Source organism: Carcharhinus amblyrhynchos, unplaced genomic scaffold, assembly GCF_965287045.1.
Source record: "Carcharhinus amblyrhynchos unplaced genomic scaffold, sCarAmb.v2.hapA scaffold_49, whole genome shotgun sequence".
In the NCBI taxonomy this organism is placed as follows: Eukaryota; Metazoa; Chordata; class Chondrichthyes; order Carcharhiniformes; family Carcharhinidae; genus Carcharhinus; species Carcharhinus amblyrhynchos.
The window spans coordinates 1,084,833-1,107,061 of record NW_027649790.1 but is presented as its reverse complement, the minus strand read 5'-3'; the positions used below and the strand labels follow the sequence as shown (position 1 = coordinate 1,107,061).

Genomic DNA, 22,229 nt, shown 5'->3' with positions numbered 1-22,229 from the left:
GATTTTCACAGTAACTTCATTGCAGTGTTAATGTAAGCCTGCTTGTGACACTAATAACTAAATAAGTAACACTCCACAAGTGTGGGCAAGGTGAGGGACTAGGGCTCCATGAGCCACTGCAGCTGGTATGATCATTAAACCAGCATCATGGACAGGTATTCTGCATCATGCTAATAACCTAACCTGTTGGAAAACCTCAGGTATCCAATTTAACCCCAACTTCTACATTCACTCCCCATAGCCTTTAATATTTTTAAAGGAATTATTTAATTTATTTTTGAGTGTGTTTGTGACAGAATTCCACATTCGAACTGTAAACCGTGTAAGGAAATTCTTTGCCATTCACCCAAGGAAATCACCAAATTCATCAATCTGCAAAAGTGACTTTCCAGAGGGAGTGCCAGCCCGCACCTGGCTTGTGAGCATCCATTCCATTGGTGCCAACGGAACGGCAGCCCACCTTGCCAAGTGTATAGGGTATATTCAGGGTATCTACAGTCCATCACTGTCACCAGATCATTCCAAGTGGGGCTTTTGAGGGAGGTCTTAGAGTTAGCACCGCTGCCTCAAGGCACCAGCGACCTGGGTTCAATTCTGGCCTTGGGTAACTGTCAGTGTGGAGTTTGCACATTCTCCCCATGTCTGCATGGGTTTCCTCCAGGTGTTCTGGTTTCCTCCCACAATCTAAGGATGAGCTGGTTGGGTTGATTGGCCATGCTAAATTGTCCCTTAGTGTCACAGTGATTAGAACGGTAAATATACGGGATTACGATAGGGAATGGGTGGGATTGTGGTCAGTGCAGAAGTGATGGGCCGAATGGCCTCCTTCTGCATTGAAGAGATTCTAAACCAAATTCAAACTAAATGCAATTCAGTGAATGACTGGGCGTTTCTTCAGATGCCAAATCTTTCACATTCAATATTTCACAAAATCAAATTCACTAAAAACTCAACAAGGTACAACTTTGCAAAACAGGTTGTAGCCAATCAGCAGCCTACTTCCCACTCAGCCCCATTTTCTTTGCTATTGTTCCCTGGCCCAAGATGAAAAATAATCCAATGTTTGCAACAGTTGTGTTAGTATAACGATTGCAAGGCTTGCTTGCTATACTCTGCTGCCCTGTTTAGAAGCACTGCCTTCTGAACGACTGTAAAACTTTGCAGGAAGCTGTGTTATTAACACCGATATTGTCACAGCCCATTCAGCCACGGGTAATTGGAAATACTCTGACCTCTTAGCCAGAGAATCACCCAGCGATCACAAAATCTAGGCCCCAGTGCTATACTGAAGAAGAGCTACACTGTCAGAGGCACCCTTGGTTAGATGTGATGGAAAAGTCAGCCTATCATGCAGGTGGGTGGGAAAGATCCCATGGCATTCTTTGACAGAGTTCTTCCCTGGTACTAATCCCTCAAACAACATCACAATCAGATTGTCTGATTATTTTCACCTGGCCTCACCCTGGGATCTTGCTCTGCCAAAATTAGCAGTTTCACTTCCAACCAATCAACATGACTACTCTACAAAAGGCCTAGAGTGGTTGCAAAGCCCAAAATTGTGAAAGGCATTTATAAATGCAAGGCTTTAACCATCGGGGATTTGTTTGTTAAGATGCCTTTGTAATACTGGAGGAAATTGAGTGAACGTGGCTGCACCTATAGAATCACAGAATTCCAACAGTGCAGAAGGAGGCCATTTAGCCCATCGAACCTTAACCAACCTCAATCCCACCCAGGCTTTATCCTCATAACCCTGACATACTTCCCCTACCAGTTCTCCTGACACTAAGGGACAATTTACCATGGCCAATCAACCTAACCTGCAGATCTTTGGACATTAAGGGACAATTTAGCACGGCCAATCCACCAAACCTAAGCATCTTTGGGCTATGTTGGCAATCGGATAGTGTGAAAAAGGCACACTATCCGAATCCAGCATATCATGGGTAAAATTAAAGTTAAAACATCAGAAACCATGGGGATACCTCAGAAATAGACAGAGGCTAATGCCCCTTTTATATCAATCAATGCGCAGAGACTTTACCACATTTGGCCAGTAGAATAAACAGCAAGAAGTCTCACAACACCAGGTTAAAGTCCAACAGGTTTATTTGGTAGCAAAAACCACTAGCCTTCAGAGTGTTTGCTGCCCCTTTGTCAGATGAGTGGGAGTTCTATTCACAACAGGGCATATAAAGGCACAAACTCAATTTACAAAATAATGATTGGAATGCAAGTCTTTACAGTCTTAAAGGTACAAACAATATGAGTGAAGAGAGGGTTAAGCACAGGTTAAACAAATGTGTATTGTCTCCAGGCAAGACAGTTTGTGAAATTTTGCAAGTCCAGGCAAGTTATGGGGGTTACAGGTAGTGTGACATGAACCTAAGATCCCGGTTGAGGCCGTCCTCATGCGTGCGGAACTTGGCTATCACTCTCGGCTCAGCGACTCTGCGCTGTCGTGTGTCGTGAAGGCCGCCTTGGAGAACACAGCAGGACACTAACTGTCCTGTCTGAAGACAATACACATCTCTTTAACCTGTGCTTCATGTTCTCTCCACTCATATTGTCTGTACCCTTAAGACTTGATTACCTTTAAAGACTCGCATTCCAATCATTATTCTGTAAATTGAGTTTGTGTCTGTATATGTCCTGCTTGTGATTAGAACTTCTGATCACCTGACAAAGGGGCAGCGAGCGCTCTGAAAGCTAGTGGCATTTGCTACCAAATAAACCTGTTGGATTTTAACCTAATGTTGTGAGACTTCTGACTGTGTTCACCCCAGTCCAACGCCGGCATCTCCACATCATCAGTAGAATAAAGTCAGCGCAGCCCACGTTCTGTAACACTCCTGACATGAAGCAGACTGCTAGCTGAGCTGTTCCTGTGTTAGATAAGATGAGGTAGGTGATGAAAAGGCTATAGATAATCTCCGAGAGAACCACACATGTGAATTGCGGCAAAGTACATGACCTCAGCAGATACAGGCAGACACGTTAAGAGGCGGGATTGCATTCAGCCACACAACATGTGCATGCCGACAGATTGTTGGCTTCTAACACTCAGCAATGTCAACAAGGCATGTCCGTTAGGCAGCAACACTCTGCTAAACGCAGACTGCTCAATGATGATCTGCACAGATTTAGAGTTTGGCGATGGCCCAAGCTCGCTTTCAGCACATCAGAGACAAGCCCATATGAAAAGACCAATTATCAGCCCTACCTCACACCTGGGATCCCAAAGTACAGCTTCTCTATCACCTTTCTGCAGGTTAGATTCCAGTCAATTACACTCTGGTCGCAACGAGTGTTGGAGAGAGAGAGAGACACACTCAGAGAACACAGCTCCTGCCGGAATTCAAGCAAATTTTGTGCTAATTAAATTCTATGCTAATCGCCACAGCTCTCGTACCATGGGCAGGGGCAGCACAGCTGGCCTCAGTGAGGCATCTGCCTTCAGCCCCGTGCTCTGCATTTCCTTAAAGGACAATGTGGCCTTTCATACACAATCCAGATGCCATCACTTGGGAAGTGATTGAATTTGCAATGTGTAAAAATAATCTATAAGAAGCTTGTTCAGCGTCTCAGATGTTTAACACTCTGGTGGTTCTACATCAGAGAACTGGATGTTTCAGTGCAGAAGCAGATCGGCTACCAGCCCAATTCTTCCATGCCAACATTCTCAAGCTTCCTCGCCCCTTCATCTCATCCTCTCATCAAAATCTTCCAGTCTTTTCTTCCCTCTACCCTTTCCCCTCCCTAACCCTTCACTCTTCCTCTTCAGGAAGACTTTGGCTCGAACAGACCTGTGCTGCTCTGAAGGCTTCCTGAAGCTGATTTGAGCATATAGACAGTAAGCCGAGAGTCAGGTTAAGCTAACACTTCCTCAGTGTCATCGGCGCTGGATGAACATTGAGTCTTTCCCAGCTCAGACACCAGTTAGGATGGTCAGAAATGGTCTCTATATGGTTTCCAACACACTGACTGTGAGTTAGACCATGCCAGACTAGCCAGAGGAATCCCTAGCCTCGGGAAATCCAGCAGGGGCATTTAAAGAAGAACAAATCTCAAAGAGCAGCACCAACACCCTTTAGGTTTCTAAGGGAGAGCTCTGGCCGATGGAGATAGTGGCTGGAATTTTACTGCCCCACCTGCCCCGGGAATCGCAGCGGGTCAGGGGCGAACGATGGGAAGGTCCACTGACCTTGGGTGGGATTTTACAGTTTGGGGACAAGCGAGGCTGTAAACTCCTGTCCGGTTTGTCTTCAAAGACAAAAGGGACTCCCTTCATTAAACATCTCAAGATTCCAAACCTGGGAAAATACATCCTTTGTCCAAAACCCAGGATGGGAAAGGGGAGGTATGTCACATGACCTCCACAAGTTGTTAGAATCTGCAATATTACCACATGGAACTGAATCCAGGCAGTCTACTATTTTTCCAGTCAACAGGTAGCAGCAGAAAGAGCCCTGTCCGTGTTAATTGTCTGCTCCTCACCTGCACCATGTGCTACTGGAATACCTGAACTGTAAAACTAATTCATCCTTACGCGCCTCCCTCCATCAGGGAAGTCATCACGCCAGGAAAGGCAGATCACCTTGCAACATAGAATCCCCACAGTACAGAAGGAGGCCATTTGGCCCATCGAGTCTGCACCGACAAAAATCCCACCTAGGCCCTATCCCTGTAACCTCACATATTTACCTCACTAATCCCTCTAACCTACCCATCCCAGCACACTAAAGGACAAGTTAGCATAGCCAACCCACCTAACCCGCACGTCTTTGGAACGTGGGAGGAAACTGGAGCACCTGGAGGAAACCCACGCAGACACGGAGAGAATGTGCAAACTCCACACAGGCAGTGACATAAACCAGGAATCGAACCCGGGTCCCTGGAGCTGTAGGGAAGCAGTGCTAACCACTGTGCTAGTGCGCTGCCCAACAGTAGCAGCAGCTTGCTAAACTCAGAAGGAATATACCCCTGAACTTTTGGTTCTGGGCTCCTGACTTGCATGAAACCAGGATTCTTACTTTTATCGTGGTCTTTCCCTGTGCCGCTTTCTTTCCCTTCTCCCTCTTTTACTGTCTGAGTTCAAAAAGTCATGATGTGGAGATGCCGGCGTTGGACTGGGGTAAACACAGTAAGAAGTCTCACAACACCAGGTTAAAGTCCAATAAGCTTACTTGATAGTAAACCCACAAGCCCGTATGAAAAGACCAATTATCAGCCCTACCTTAAACCTGGGATCCCAAAGTACAGCTTCTCTGTCACCTTTCTGCTGGTTAATTCCAATCAATTACACTCTGGTCGCAACAAGTGTTGGAGAAAGACTCAGAGAACACAGCTCCTGCCGGAATTCAAGCTAATTTTGTGCTAAGTAAATTCTATGCTAATCGCCATGGCTCTCATACCAAAAAGGGCAGACTTTGTCATGTCTCGAGCAGAATTTTCCGGTTTTTTTCCTAAGTGCCAGCTCAGGTGAGGACAGCTTGCCGGTGGCACAGTTGGATTTTCTCACCACTTTGTCCAGCGCTTTGGACAAAACTACCCTGGAGGCATGTCCCACGCTGGCGAGGAGGGGCCTGAAAGAGCCAGCAATGTGGCGTTTCCAGAGATCGGGGGAGCCGTTCTTAATGGGGAAACCCCAATCTCCTGCTAGAGAAATAATACTAATGCATGCGACAATAATAAATCAAATCAAACCACTTATAAAGGGGGAAAAATAAAGGTTTAAAATTCCTTTCTGTTTCCTGACAGGTGGTGAGAGAGCTGTTTAAATCAACACCCCCTCCTGTTTGTAACACTCTGCTTTCAAACTGTGTTTAAATGCAGCATAGAAGATTCTGGAAATGAAATGCTGGCATCAGAAAGAGTAACCTTAAAGTATTCAATTGTCATAAAATTCCAACTAATGCGAAGGAAACCTGGTCTGGACTATATGCTTCTCCAGTCCATATCAAAACAATTTGCTCTAAATAATCCTCTGCAAGTTATCCTCCAAGCCAAGTACCATCCTGACTTTGGATTATGTCCGCAGTTCCTTCACGGTCGCTGTATCAAAATCCTTTAGCTTGCTTCCTAACAGCACACTGGGCGTACCTACATACACCACATGGACTGCAGCCATTCAAGGCGGCGGCTCACCATCACCTTCTCAAGGGGCAATCAGAGATGGGCAAGTGATGCCCACATCTTGTGAAAGAATAAAAAATCAAGTGGTCTAAAAGCCATTCGGTTCAGGGAATGGGGGTAGGGGAGAGAGACGACATGTTGCTATTGTCAAAATGTAGAACATGAACATTACAGCGCAGTACAGGCCCTTCGGCCCTCGATGTTGCGCCGACCAGTGGAACCAATTCTAATGACCCTCTAACCTAAACTATTCCAAAGTTATCCATATGCCTATCCACTGACCATTTGAACGCCCTTAAAGTTGGTGAGTCCACAACTGCTGCAGGCAGGGCATTCCACACCCATAGTCTGAAAGACGTGTTGGTTAGCCATGCTAAATTCTCCCTTAGTGTACCGAACAGGTGCCAAAAGGGGTTTTCACAGTAACTTCATTGCAGTGTTAATGTAAACCTACTTGTGACATGAATAAATGTGTATTTTTTTCATCTTTTTTGAACAGTTAAGTATCACTTGGAGGCTGAAATGGATTTTCAGTTTGTACATGGCTGGCAATCATTTCATTCGCTTGGAAAAATAAATCGATGTTTGTTACTCTACTTAAAACGGCGACAGCTTCTGCATGGTGAGGTTTTCACTCAGTGCTACGGAATTTCAAAAGCACTTGCCCCAGTTTTGCCCCGTGTACTGTGACAGTATCTGTGACTTAATTTTCTATCTGCACTACAGAGGTTCTGAAAGACTCTTAAAGTCCACTAGAATTTTGACACAGAACAGACCAGATTACAAGTAGCAAAACTGAAGACTGTGGAGACCAGGAGACAAGTGCTCGATGTAGTCCAATTCACCATTATCATCATTGCATCTTTAACCTGTAAATTCCAGATGAGCAGATGAAATGATTGCCAGCCATGTACAAATTGAGAATCCATTATAATCTCCAAGTGATAGTTCAGTGCTCAGAGATGATGGAAAAAAAACACTTTTTTTTCTGTTGGGTTGTTCACAGTACAACACGGTGGCACAGTGGTTAGCACTGCAGTCTCACAGGTTCGATTCCTGGCTTGGGTCAGAGTCTATGTGGAGTTTGCATTTTCTCCCCGTGTATGCGTGGGACTCCTCCAGGTGTTCGGGTTTCCTCCCATAATCTGAAAGACGTGCTGGTTAGCCATGCTAAATTCTCCCTTTGTGTACCAAACAGGTGCCAGAAGGGGTTTTCACAGTAACTTCATTGCAGTGTTAATGTAAACCTACTTGTGACATGAATAAATAAATTTTAAACTAGTACGTGGCCATTGATCTTGAATCCTGGTGGGTTGGTACCCCTACAGGCTTGGGACAATCGGTTATGTTTATCTATACCCACTGTGTTTAATGCTTATCAAAGAAACCACCCCATCCCCCATTGGGAAAGAGCAACTCTAATAATTCCTTGCTGTCTCTTTTGCACAATTATGAGAGACCAGCGCTGACAGACTGGCACATGCGCAGTGGCCCACTCAGCGCCATGCTGCCGGTTTACCAGGTGGAGATAAGCCCCTCCCAATGATATTTTTACGTTGATTCATGCTGAGGCACTCTGCAGTGCACTGAGTGTGGGAGATTCACTCAAACTCCCACTGAAAAAAAAAACAGCAAGATTTACTGCAATTTTGTTTTGGAAGAATCGCCCCCTTGGTGTTTGTTCGACATTCACTATATTCTCCCCGTGCTTGTGTGGGTTTTCTCCGGTTTCCTCCCACACCCCAAAGACGTGCTATTAGGCTGATTGGTGTAACAAATTGTCCCTAAATTAGTCTTCCCTCAATGTGGAACGCCATAAGCATAAAGGGTCACGGGTAGAGAGGGGACTCATAATGTTAAAATGGCGGCGCGGGCTCGTTGGGCCGAAGGGCCTGTTTGCCGTGCTGTGTTGTTCTTTATAAATAGGTTGCCCCACAGGCGAATCTACCTACCAGAGATTCCAGTGTTGGTCACTCAATGTGAGGCAGACATGGCTGCTCTGAGAGGGTTGCTTTGAAAGGAAACCCACGCATTTCAAAATATGAAGCAATCTGCTGCTGCTTTTGGGATTAATTACTGGGTGTGAGCAATACAGTAACAATCTCGGATCAGGTATCACTTCACTGCGACATCATCCGTCCAGTGCTGTGGAGAGTATTTTGATTAAATTGTCAGTGTTAGCAGAGTGCTAATTAACACTAGACCAGAGACTGGGTCACAAAGACAGGGAGAATCTCACTGGACAGCGAGTGCAAGATGCGCTCAATCTCCAAGCTGTACCATCCTCTGGGTCGCAGACACTGCACCCGACAACCTGGTCTGGGGCAAACTAACTGTCCTCTCTCTCCAATACAAAGGCAAGATAGTTTTTAAACAGTGTAGAGGTTTTGAATTGCAGACTCCTCATGTGGGGGTTACCGACCGTGTACCTACTGCCTCACAGCTCCAGGAGTTTGGCTTCAATTCCCGGCTTGGGTCACTGTCTGTGTGGAGTTTGCACATTCTCCCCATGTCTGCGTGGGTTTCCTCTGGTTGCTCTTGAACAGTCCAAAGATGTGCAGGTTAGGTTGATGCGCCATACTAAATTGCCCCTTAGTGTCCCAGATGTGTAGGTTAGGTGGGTTAGTGGGATAAATATGTGGGGGTTATGGGACCTAAGTGGGATTATTGTCAGTGCAGATTCAATGGGCTAAATGGCCTCCTTCTGCACTGTTGGGATTCTAAGAGGATGAACTGAGGAGGCAAACGGCATCTCAGCTTACCATCTCATCTGAAGCACCTTGGGAAATGTGACCCTCTGTCAGTACTGCCCGAGACGTTCACATTTCTGGAATGAGACTTGGAGCAGAAATCAACCACTGAGGATATTTTATTTTATAACGCTGATAATTCTACAAAACAAAACAGTCCAGGGGCTACCAATCTGCATGCACTATCCTTCATGGAGAAGTTTTCTTATTAAAATGTTACTAGGAAGGGATATGGGATGTAAACCAATTTGATGGGAAATGATGGCTGAGTGGTATTATTGCTAGACAATTAATCCAGAAACTCAGCTAATGTTCTGGGGAAGCGGGTTCGAATCCCATCACAGCAGATGATAGAATTTGAATTCAATAAAAAATATGCAGAATTAAGAATATACTGAAACTATTGAAACTAAGAACATACATAAAACTATCGCCGATTGTCGGAAAAACCTATCTGGTTCACTCATGTCCTTTAGGGAAGGAAATCAGCTGTCTTGGTGTAGCCTACATGTGACTTCAGAGCCATGGCAATGTAGTCGACTCTCAACAGCGCTGTGAAATGGTCTAGTGAGACACTCAGTCCAAGGGCAACTTGGGATGGGCAATAAATGCTGGCCAGGCAGCAATGCCCATGTCCCACGAATGTATAAATAAAAACTAGCTCCAGGCTAACCTTAATTCAACTATTGATTGATTTCTTTTTAAAACGCCTTCCACTATTGAATGTGTAAACGTGAGGCCTCGGCGTTACCTCCATGTTGGAGAGATTCATGTTGAGCTCCTGTAGCCGTGCTGTCCTCCAGTCCTCGGCTGTGCTCATTATGTAGTTGTCAGTCAGAGCATCCCAGATCCTGGAATAAGAAAAGCCATTGTTAGCCATCAGCTGCTGTAACCAGCCCCTCGCTACAGCCCAGCCTCCTGCTTGGAGTACAACTGCCTTTTTGTGATGGCAACGTCTGGGGGAACAAGCTTCCAAGGCACCAACCAGTTAGTTAGTGCCTTTAGCCTGATTAACCCGTGGATGAACATTTCTCTGCCGGCCCAGTCTCCATCCAAAGGTCTTACGCAGCACCTAGGGGCTGGGGTGGAGTGATCACGTGGGAAGGTTCAGTACAAACAACTCACATTTGGCAGGTGGGTAACTTCCAGCCTAACCTCTCCTGACCCCGTCTGACCCCTTACCCATCCCCCCCCCACCAATCAATTCTGACCTTGACATCTCCCTAACCTGTACTCGGTCTGGACCCGTTAGAGTTTAGAAGGCTGAGGGGGAATCTTATAGAGACTTACAAGATAATGAAGGGGATGGATAGGGTAGAGGTAGAGAGATTCTTCCCGCTTAGAAAGGAAACCAGAACTAGAGGGCACAGCCTCAAAATAAGCCGGGGCGGGGGCGCGGGGGGGGGCGGGGGCGGGGGGGGTGCAGTTTAGATCAGAGTTGAGGAGGAACTTCTTCATTCAAAGGGTGGTGAATCTCTGGAATTCTCTGCCCGTTGAAGTGGTGGAGGCTACCTCGCTGAATATATTTAAGTCACGGGTAGATAGATTTCTGATGGACAAGGGGATTAAGGGTTATGGGGAGAAAGCGGGAAAGTGGAACTGATCCACTTCAGATCAGCCATGATCTTGTTGAATGGCGGGGCAGGGTCGAAGGGCTAGATGGCCTACTCCTGCTCCCATTTCTTATGTTCTTACGTAACCCTTAAACACCTCCAAAGTCTTTCCAACTCAGCAGCGTTCCATGGTAATTCCGGGTTTGCCAAAGTCATTGGGCAGTATCTTACCGCCTCGCCATGCCATTGGATCAGTGCAACCAGGCAGGAAGAGGAGGATGAAAAAAATAATTTGTGCCGTTTGCTACCCTCCCAGCCCTGCTCTGCCCAGAAAGGGCATGAAGCCTATTTACATAAAAGAACAATACTTACCTGCTCCCACACGGCACCTTCCAGCCTCCAGGAATCTTCCTGCTCTCCGGTGGGGTGTCACACCGGTGTGAGTCAGGCACCACAGCCAGGTCAGGGGGACTGGAGGCTACTGAAGCCCCTGGTGGTTAAGTCCATGACTGGGCAGTGACAACACGGCAGTGCCCAGATGGGAAGTAAGTGTACCGGGGCAATGCCAAGGGGGTGGGGGTGGAGCTATGGCAGGGAGGTATGGACAAAAACTGGGCATGTGGGGGCAGGGGGGGGTCCGCCAGGGGCCTCATCAGGAGGGTCCTGATACCCTGTTGGTATGGGGGAGTGGAGTATGCCACCAATGATTGGTGGGCACGTGGGGGCAGGGGGGTCCACCAGGGGCCTCATCAGGAGGGTCCTGATAGCTTGTTGGTATGGGGGAGTGGAGTATGCCACCAATGATTGGTGGGCACGTGGGGGCAGGGGGGTCCACCAGGGGCCTCATCAGGAGGGTCCCGATAGCTTGTTGGTATGGGGGAGCGGAGTATGCCACCAATGACTGGGGGGATCCAATCTTTAACATTACAGTACATTAACACTGCAGTGAAGTTACTGTGAAAATCCCCTAGTCGCCAGGATCCAGTGCCTGTTCAGGTACACCGAGGGAGAATTTAGCCAATGCACCTAACCAGCATGTCTCTCAGACTGTGGGAGGAAACCTGAGCACCTGGACGAAACCCATGCAGACACGGGGAGAACATGCAGACTCTGCACAGACAGTAATCCAAGCCAGGGTTCGAAGCCAGGTCCCTGATGCAGTGAGGCAGAACTGCTAACCACTGTGCCATCCTAAAAAGGAAATCTGCCATTTTTACTTGGTCTCGCCTACACGTGACTCCAGCAATGTAACTAACTCTTAACTGCCCTCTGCATTGGCCTAGCAAGCCATTCAGTTAGTGGGCAGTTAGGGATGGACAACAATGTGTGACACACACATCCGAGAATAAAGGAAGGAACTAGAAGTACTGCAGTTGCTGCTACAGTTGGCTCACATTCCATGAAAAACTTGCAAATGTTTGGACAACAATGTCTGTATGGCTGGCAGAGTTCTATCCATTCTTAGTCGGACCGTGCAGGGTACTGGTGATTGCTACATCGCAGAGATGTGGTAATCTCACTAAAGTAGCAATCCCGAGGCCCAGCCGACTGTGTTCAAATCCCACAAACGGCAGGCAATGGAACTTAAATTCACTTCATTCAATTTGGAAAGCCAGTCTCAGTGATAACTACCATCGACTGTCGGGAAAACCCATCTGGTTCACTCATGTTCTTTAGGGAAGGAAATCTGCCATCCTTACCTGGGTCTGGCCTACACGTGACTCCAGAGGCACAGCGACGTGGTTGATTCTAACAATCTTTTGAAATGGCTGGGTGAGCCACTCAGTTCAAGGGCAAAAAGCAAATTACTGCGGACACTAGTTTCCGAACCAAAAGCAAAAAACGCTGGAAAATCTCAGGGGAATCTGTGGGGAAAGAATATAGCCAACATTTCAAGTCTGGATGACCCTTTGTCAGAGCTGGAGTTCAAGGGCAATTAGTTATGGGCAACACTTGCTGCCCTTGCTAGAATAAAGACAAAACTGGCCTATCCAGCTCCTGGCGAGTATATTAAAAATAACCTGTTGTACACAGGCTCTATCAGATCTGAATCAACAGACTGTGAAAATCCTCTAGTCACCACACTCCGGTGCCTGTTTGGGTACACTGAAGGGAGAATTTAGCACGGCCAATGCACCTAACCAGCAGGTCTTTCAGACTGTGGGAGGAAACCGGAGCATCCCGAGGAAACCCACGCAGACACGGGGAGAATGTGCAGACTCTGCACCGACAGTGACCCAAGCTGGGAATCAAACTCTGGTCCCTGGTGCTGTGAGGCAGCAGCGCTAACCACCGTGCTGCCCTTGCAGGTGTCTTGTTTAATATCGCAACCACGTCCCTGCTATCCTAATCCTCAATATCACAGGTCTCCAGGTGACAATTCCTAGATTTCCTTACCGTTCCACAAAGAATACTTACAAAATGAACAAACTGAACACAATTAACTAACTGCCTCCAGCGATGAACGGTGTGAAGCAACAAAATCTCCTGCGACTGGGCTTCTGATTCCTGACCAAGTGTTGATTGAGTGTAAACGCCTGTCCTTGGTGCCGGTGTAAAGGCAGCTGCAGAGGCAGCAACACCTCTCGGGAAAGACCTGGGGCTGCTCTGTGTGCCTCCCTCATTAAGGCAGATTCAGACTTTGTGGTGGCAAGTTCAGAAGTCTGTCTGTTTGAAAACAAACCATCGCTTTGTGTGCTGATGATTCATCCATTCTGGGTCTGGTTGCTACAGTGATTTGAATTCAATGTCGGGGTGGTGGGGAAGAAAAAGAAAATTGGCGTTAACAGTAACAACGTCTCCTCCTCCTCCTCCTCTCATTTCCAGATGACTTTTGTTTTTATTTCTGCTTCCTTTTAAATCTTCGCCCATCTCAACTTTGATTTGTAGATTATGAACTAAACCGTCCGTGGGTGTCCTTGCAGACTTCCAACTCACTGACCCGATTACTGTATTAATGATCTCGCTGGAAAGCGCATTAATACATCCCTGAGCATGGATGGGAGGTTTATACAATAAGTGTCGCTGGTTTAGTCCCAGGAGTGTCTGGCGTGGGCTCTCCGAGTCCCCTTGGGTAACTCCAACACCTTATCTTGAGTTTGCCAGCGCGATTATAGCTGTGTGTGTACAGCAGCACAGACACTCATCCACCTCCCTCTGCGCCCCGCGAACCCCCCCACCCCCAACCATTCGATGCAGGTCCCCCCCCCCCCCCGATTCAATGCAGGTTCTGCAGATAGCATGGAAAATGCAGCGTGAATTCTAACCAAGACCATGGAAACCAACAGCACTTGGAAATAGCGAGATACCACTGTTGGAAATGCGCAGCAGGCCAGGTAGCGTCTGCAGAGACAAGAAGGTGAGGCCCACAGCCTCAACATTCACTCTGGGCACGATTTGGGAGGCAGGAGGACATGTTACGGAATCCCATTCCGGGATTCCCTGCACTGATTGACACGCATGGCCAATCGCCAGGTGCCGAAATCCTGTCGACTGCACCCCAGGAGGAAGGGGGCATTGGAAATAGAACTAGTATAGATGGTGGGTGCTGGGGGGGACGGGGCGGTGGGGAGTGTTTGGGAAACTGGGCAAGTGCATGAGATGGACAGAGTGGTGAAGGGGCAGCCACGGGTGGTCTGGGAAAGGGTGGGGAGAGAAACGGAGGTGATGAAACGGACAGCTCCAATGTTTCCCCATGGTTTGTAGCACCCACACTGACACTGAGCTGGGTTAGAATTGTTCCAATTAATGTCTGATACATTGGGAAGAGCATTCAGAATTCAGGCACAGCAAGGTCTTCGCAAGACTGAAATTGACCTATTTAATTTTACTGCATTTACAGCTGCAGACAAGGTTAAGCCATGTACAGACGGAGCTACACATCCATAATTTGCTCTTAGCTGCGTGAGGGTATTGGACTGAAGCCCCAGTTCCCCCACTTATTCAGATGGCAAAAGCCAAAATCGGGCATCCGTGAAGCATTGTGGGCCATCAGCAGCAGCAGAATTGTACTCGACCACAATCTGTAACCATATCCCCCATTCTACCATTAGTATCTGGCCAAGAGATCATCCCTGGTTCAATGGAGAGTGCAGGAGGGCATGTCAGCAGCAACGTCAGGCATCTCTAAATATAAAGAGTTAAACTGTTGGAGCTACTACTCAGGGTTACTTGTGCGCTAAACAGCAGAAGCAGCAACTAACAAACAATTCGAATCAGATCTAAGCTCTGCAGTCCTGCCACATTCAGTCGTGAATGGTGGTGGATAATTAAATGACTCACTGGAGGAGGAGGCGCCACAAATATCCCCATCCACAGTGGCGGGGGAGCCCAGCACATCAGTGCAAAAGATGAGGCTGGAGCGTTCACAGCAATCTTCAGCCGGAAATGCCAAGCGGACATCTCGGCTCCTCCAGTGGTCCCCAGTATCTCAGATATCAGCTAATTCAATTGGCTTCACGTTACATCAAGAAAGGGCTGAAGGCATTGGATGCTGCAAAGGTCATAGGCCCTGACAATAATCCAGCAATAGTACTAAAGACTTGTGCTCCAGAACTTTCTGCACCCCTAGCCAAGCTGTTCCAGTGAAGCAAAAGGCTGGCATCTACCCAGCAATGAGGAAAATTGCCCAGGTATGTCCTGTACATGAAAAGCAGGACAAATCCAACCCAGCCCATTACCACACAGTCTACTCTCGATCATCAGTAAAGTGATGGAAGGGGTCACCAACAGCCCTACCAAGCAGCACTTACTCAGCAGTAACAGACTCTCAGTTTGGGTTCTGCCAGGGTCATTCAGCTCCTGACCTCATTACACCCTTGTTTCAAACATGGACAAAAATGTTGACGTTCAGGGATGAGGTGAGAGTGATTGGCTGTGACATCAAGGCAGCCTTTGACTGAGAATGACATCAAGGAGCCTTAGCAAAATTGGAATAAACCGGAATCAAGAGGGAATCTCTCCATTGGTTGGAGTCATGCCCAGCGTGAAGAAAGATAGTTGTGGTGTCTGGAGGCTAATCATTGCCTGTCCAGGATATCACCACAGGAGCTCCTCAGGATAGTGTCCAAGACCCAACCAGCTTCAGCTGCTTCATCAATGACTTCCTTTCCAACGGAAGGTCAGAAACGGGAACGATTGCACAATGTTCAGCAACATTCACAACTTCTCGGATACCGAAGCAGTCCATGTCCAAATGCAGCAAAACCTGGACTCACCCAGGCTCTTTCAACCGCAGAATCTAAACACACGACCACTACCATCTAGAAAGACAAGGGCAACACCATCAGCACCTGGAAGATCCCCTCAAGTCACACCATCTTGATTTGGAAATATATCGGCTGCTCCTTCACTGTTGCAGGGTCAAAATCCTGGAACTCCCTACCTAACAGCACTATGGGTGTACCTACACCACATGGACTTTAGTGGTTCAAGAATGCAGCTCGCCACCACCTTCACAGGCCAATAAAAGTTGGCCAGACAGCAACGGCCACAACCTGTAAAGGACCTGATCTGAAGTGACTGTTTGATCCCAATATATCCTGAACTAGCTGCCCTTCGCCAACAGGACAACTTAGGTGCCATAACTGGCAGAATGTGATGCTGCTGTGTGAGAAAGGGAGAAATTAGCTAAGATTCCATGACTAAAACACTTGCTAGAAAATGCCCTTGTACAGCTTTAGAGTAAGGCCTGGCTTGGTCTTGGAAACAGTTAGGAAGATGAATAGGCCATTCAGCCCTTCTTGAGCTAGTTCCACCATTCCATCAGATCGTGACTGATTCTTTTTTAATTCATTTGTGGGACATGGGTGGCCAGCACTTATTGCCCTTCCCTAGTTGCCTGAGGGCAGTCGAGGGTCAACCACATTAGTCAACCTTAACCTTATTTATCCACCTTTGCTCCGTGGGTTTCATTCCCAGATCTCATGAAAATCTATCGATCTCCGTATGAAAGCACGAACCGAGGAAGAATCCTCAGCCTTTCGTGGCAGAGAGATCCGGATTTCTACAATCATTTATGTTGAGAAGTGCTCCTAGATTGTGCTCAACGGCTGGGCTAGAACATTAAGCCATTGTCCATCACCCGCGTTCCCCGCCCCCCCCCTCGATTTTCCCACCAGGAAAAATAGTTTATCTCCATCTACCCAATCCAATCCTTTTAACATTTCCAACACTACTCTTCAGTCTGGGAATACAGGGCAGGTTTTCACTAAGCAGTTTGCCCATGGTTCGGATGATAATTGGGAATGATCATCAGGAGCCAGTGCGCAGAAACCATGCACCAGCAGTTATTTAAGGCTTTTAAATGATGTTTTACGAAGGTTACCAGTTATCGCTTTCATACGCAGTTCCTCCCGTCTGCTACATTAATGGCAATGTTTACTTATTGAATCAATCCATTAAAACAATAGCAGAAGCAAGTTTGTGCATTAAGTGTTTGTCACTAATGTTTGCCACAATGCAATTTCAAAGGCCGACATCCATTAGAATCACTAAAAATGTTACTCACAGCCAGGAACACAAAGCACTTTCTCATGGGCAGAGATTCCTACAGCAACAGGGGGAAGTGCAAATAAAGAGACATTACAATGATAACTTGTAGAGATTTGACAGAGAGAATGGTGGGTGAGATTTCTCCTTGGGTGGACACAATAGAGAGCAGGGACCCGAGAGCTGGATCTGCCACTATGTGTTCCATTCAGGTGGTCTGGAAAGCCCACACGGCAGCAGGGACTTGTCTCTGTGTCTCTTACCGCCCTCATTAACACCCCAGAAAAACATTGCACTTATCATAACCTAAGAGTTTTCACCTGTTTAGTATCAATGGCTCAAGGACTGTGTTAAAGCGTCAAAGGGATATATTGAGTACGTGCTCAGAGTTTATTGTTGTGGGTGGCACAGTGACAAGCAGCGCTGCCTCACAGCGCCAGGGTTTAATTCCCAGCTTGGTTCACTGTCTGTGTAGAGTCTGCACATTCTCCCCTTGTCTGCATGGGTTTTCTCCAGGTGCTCCAGCTTCCTCCAACAGTGTGAAATTCGGGCAGGTTAAGTACATTGGTCATGCTAACCGAACAGGCGCTGGAGTGTGACAACTAGGGGATTTTCACAGTAACACTGCAGTATTAACGTAAGCTCAGTTGTACACTACTAAACGGCACGGTAGCGCAGTTCACAGCTCCAGGGTCCTGGGTTCGATTCCCGGCTTGGGTCACTGTCTGTGTGGAGTTTGCACGTTCTCCTCGTGTCTGCGTGGGTTTCCTGCAGGTGCTCCTGTTTCCTCCCACAGTCCAAAGATGTGCGGGTTAGGGCGATTGTCCATGCTAAGAAATTGCCCCTTAGTGTCCAGGGATGCGTAGGTCAGAGGGATTAGTGGGTATAATATGTAGGGATGCGGGGGTAGGGCCTGGGTGGGAGTGTGTTCCGTGCAGACTCGATGGGCTGAAGGGCCTCTTTCTGCACTGTAGGGTTCTATGATTCTATAAACTTAAAAACTTAATGTACGTCCTCAGGTATGAAGTACTATAGACGCCTTGTCTCTCTACTCTGTAACTGGACAGCACTGTACCAGCAATTTAATAAGGTATGTGGTGCATTGTGGGAGCGGTACATCCGGGTTAAAATACTGTAGGAGTTTATTAATATAATCTTCTGTAGGATGTGGCTGTTGCTGCCAAGGCCAGCACTGTTGCCCACCCCTAGGTGCCATTAAGAGGGTGGTGAGCCGCCTTCTTTGACTGCTGCAGTCCCTGCAGTGTAGGTACACCCACAGCGCTGTTAGGGAGGGAGTTCCAGGATTTTGACCCAGTGGCAGTGAAGGAGCAGTGATATATTTCCAAGTCAGGATGTTGAGTGGCTTGGAGGAGAACATGCAGGCGGTGGTGTTTTCAGGTATCTGCTGTCAAGGTTTGGAAGGTGCTGTCAAAGTGAGTTCCTGCAATGTTCCTTGTAGATGGTGTAGACTGCTGTGACTGTGCATAGGTGGTGGAGGGAGTGGATGTGGTGCCAATCAAGTGAGCTGCTTTGTCCTGGATGGTGCTGAGCTTCTCCAGTGTTAAGGGAGCTGCTCCCATCCAGGCAAGTGGGAACTATCCCATCACACTCCTGACTTGTGCCTTGTTGGTGGATAGGCTTTGGAGAGCCTCGATCAGGTGGGGATAATGTAATTTTTCAATCATTCCCACATTTTCCATTGAAAATTCGAACAGGCGCAGCAATTTTCAGAGGTGACAGACATTGATGCCAAGCAGCAGATACTTGGGAACACAACCACTTGGAGTTTCCCTTCAAGTCACTCGCTACCCTGACTGGGAAGTATATCACCGTTCCTTCACTGCTGTTGGGTCAAAATCCTGCTGTTTCCTCCCTAACAGCACTGTGGGTTTACCTACACCTCAGGGACTGCAGCGGTTCAAGAAGGCAGCTCACCATCACCTTCTCAAGGGCAATTAGGGATGGGTAATAAATACCGGCTTGATGCCCACATCAAAGAACAGCACAGGAAACAGGCCCTTCAGCCCTACAAGCCCGCGCTGCCCACTTTAACACACACAGTGAGTGCCTTATTCGAGTCTTACATCGCTCGTTGACGTTCTTGTCTACCTCTAATGGAACTCCACAATAAAGGGGGTGGAAATGTAGGGAATTGTATGTGCGCCAGATTAAGGGAGATCCAATTAAGGGACAATTTATTGACGCCAATCAGCCTAAAAAGCACGATTTTGGGGCGTGGGAGGAAACCGGAGCACCTGGAGAAAACCCACGCAAGCACGGGGAGAATGTGCAAACTCTGACAGACATTGATCCAAGCCGGAGATCCGAGCCGGGTCCCTGTAACTGTACAGCAGACGGTGATAGTCACTGAGTGACGTGTTGCCCGTCAACTGGTCCAGAGTAAGCGTACACCAACGGACGTGAAGAATCCTGCAGATGAATCTTTAAAAAGGTGCGTAACGGGTAACAGATCCAAATTTTATATATGTTACACAATCGCACAGAGTCACATTATCTGTCCCGTGTCCATCGAGGGACCAAGCAAATCATCAGAGAATGAAACTACCATATTTTGACACACGCGCACACATTTTATACACCAAGGAACCAGCCTTCTTGCTGGAAAATTTCAATTTAAACTTACCCCCAAGCGTTCAGAGTGGAAAATTGCATGCAAGGGAAAGTTAAAGGGTTGGGGCCGTTTGAAGGGGAGTGTCATTGTCGGATGACAAAATTTCTGGAAGATTTAGCCTCACAACCAATCCCAAGGCTGCTGGAGATATAGTGGGGCAAGGTATCTGCAGGTAAAGGGATATATAGTTCCACACTGAATTCCAGTGTCTACAACCGGCGGATACGGTTAGTGGATTCTTGGTGGACGTGGCTAATTTGGATTAACAGGTTATTGACGGCAAATGACTTCTTTCCAGCAATTCCGCTGAAAATCCCGCACGTTATAATCAGGATAGTTGTAATCACAATTACAGTTAGTCAGGTATTCATGTACTGAGTTCTGCAGCTTGTGAATTAAGTCCCCGTGTGATTCTTGACTAATACAAAGTATGTTCACCGCTATCTGCAAATACTCTTAAGCCGCACTGGGAGATGAGCCAAGCACAATGTCTGCGCTCCCCTTATCAGTCTACATTCAGCTGGCTGCACACTCTCTGACAAGGCGGAAGGCCTGTGGTCAGAATTATACATGGTTCGGGGGGGGGATGTGCGCCCTGACGTCACTGCACTATATTGTAGTGGGTGGGAGCAGGCAAAAGTCAGAAGTGCACTCGGCGGCAATCGAGCAGACAACTTAACCCATTAATCATAGAATTATCCCCACAGTGCAGAAGGAGGCCATTTGGCCCATCAAGTCTGCACAATTCCACCAGGCCCTATCACCGTAATCCCCTGCTGGTCCCCCTGACACTAAGGGGCAATTTAGCACGGCCAATCCACCTAACCCCGCACATCTTTGGACTGTGGGAGGAAACCCACGCAGACACGGGGAGAATGTGCAGACTCCACACAGACAGTGAGCCGAGTCCCTAGCGCTGTGAGGCAGCAGTGCTAACCACTGCACCAACGTGCCACCCCCTTTGTTACACCTCGGAAAAATATTCTGCTTTTCTATTCATACTGACCTCATACTTCCCAAGTTCATTGGCCACCTTGTTTCCCACTCACCCAACCTGTCTACATCTCTTTGCTGTCTCTTTGTGTCCTCCTCACAGCTTATATTCCCACCTGACAGTCACTTGGCAGTAAAGGGCCAACATGAAAGCAACTTTACATGGTCTGTTTGCTTTTACGGTTGGCAGGCAGGCCGAATGGCCAGGCAGCCTTGATGTTTTAGCTTCACCCCCGATCTAGGGTGGCATGACAGGTCAGAGCTGAAATAAAACTAACAAATGTGTCGGAGCCCCAGGGTCCGTGCACCGGGGGTCCCGGAGCTGTGAGCCTGGGCCCCGGGGGTCAGTGTGAGAATATGCTGCTGAGACCCTCGTGGCAGAGTTTCAACATCGATATTTCGTAGTTTTCACTTCCCGAGGTGGTTCTGCAGCTACTGTCTCCCTGAGGAAATGCCAGCCCACAATGCCAGCCCATACCCTCGCCCCACTCTCCCCCTCTGCCTTTCACACAGCGGGTTTCACACTGGATGCCCGTGTGTTCAAGTCTCACTCCAAAGATATCAGTACATAACCTACTGCTTCAGGGCAGTACTGAAGGAATGCTGCACTGTTTGATGGTGCCATGTGATGAGGAGTTAAGCAAATGCCCACCAAATGGGCATAAAAGCTCCTAATACATTGCTCAGTATGCAGGGAAGCTCTCCCCATACTTATCATCACTGCTTCACGGTGATCCGTTCATTCATTTCATTGCTGTCTGTGGGAGTTTGTCACGTGCAAAATTGTTCTAACAGAGGCTACACTGCAAAAAGTACTGCACTGGCTGTAAAGAACACTGGGGTGTCCTGTGGTCGCTGAAGGTGCTACATAAATGCAACTCCTCACTCTCCTTCACCTTCTCTTCAAAATGTCAGATGGGAGGGGAATCTCAATGGATAACCCATAGGTGCGAGTCACTGCGCTGGAACGCTAACCTAACAACTCACACAAAGCTGCCCAGACGTTCCCCCCCAAGTTACATTGCAGTGAAACAGCTGCCTGATTCAGTAGCAACTGCTGCCACCTCTCCCCCTCCCCCCACCCTCCTACACCCGCCCAACCCCACCACCCCGCTCCCCCCACCACCCCCCGCCCCGATCCCTTCCCACCCACCCCAGCTGTAAGATGCAAAGTGGAAATAGTTTGGTGAATGAGGTGTGACTTTTTTTAATTCATTCATGGGACATGGGTATCGCTGGCTGGGCCAGCATTTATTGCCCATCCTTACTTACCCCTGAAATGAACGGTTTGCTAGGCCATTTCAGCGGGCAGTTTAGAGTCGACCACATTGCTGTGGCTCTGGAGTCACACGTAGGCCAGACCGGGTAAGGATGGCAGATTTCCTTCCTTAAAGGGGAATCCATGTCCCCAGAACATGAGCTGACTTTCTGGATTAATAGCAATAATACCACCAGGCCTGCCCTGCACTTCCATCCACTCTTCAACCACATTCACTCAGCATCGACAAGGGGCCAAGATCAGAAAATCCATGCTAATCATTATTGAAGGTGATTAAGAATCTACTGATTACGATGAAACTATCGTCAATTGTCGGAAATACCCAACTGGTTCACTAACGTCCTTTAGGGAAAGAAATCTACTGTCCTTACCTGGCCTACGTGTGACTCCACAGCCAA

The 22,229-nt window shown here is 47.7% G+C and overlaps 1 protein-coding gene across 5 annotated transcripts in view; it reads right to left on the bottom strand.

Moving 5' to 3' along the window:
• Positions 1 to 22,229, bottom strand: part of fez1 (fasciculation and elongation protein zeta 1 (zygin I)) — a 73,938-nt gene that overhangs the window by 40,005 nt on the left and 11,704 nt on the right. For all 5 annotated transcript variants that reach the window (XM_080182224.1, XM_080182223.1, XM_080182227.1 and 2 more), the window contains one exon: positions 9,637 to 9,736. In XM_080182224.1, coding sequence (XP_080038350.1) covers positions 9,637 to 9,736 — 100 coding nt within the window. The remainder of the gene's footprint in view (positions 1 to 9,636; positions 9,737 to 22,229) is intronic.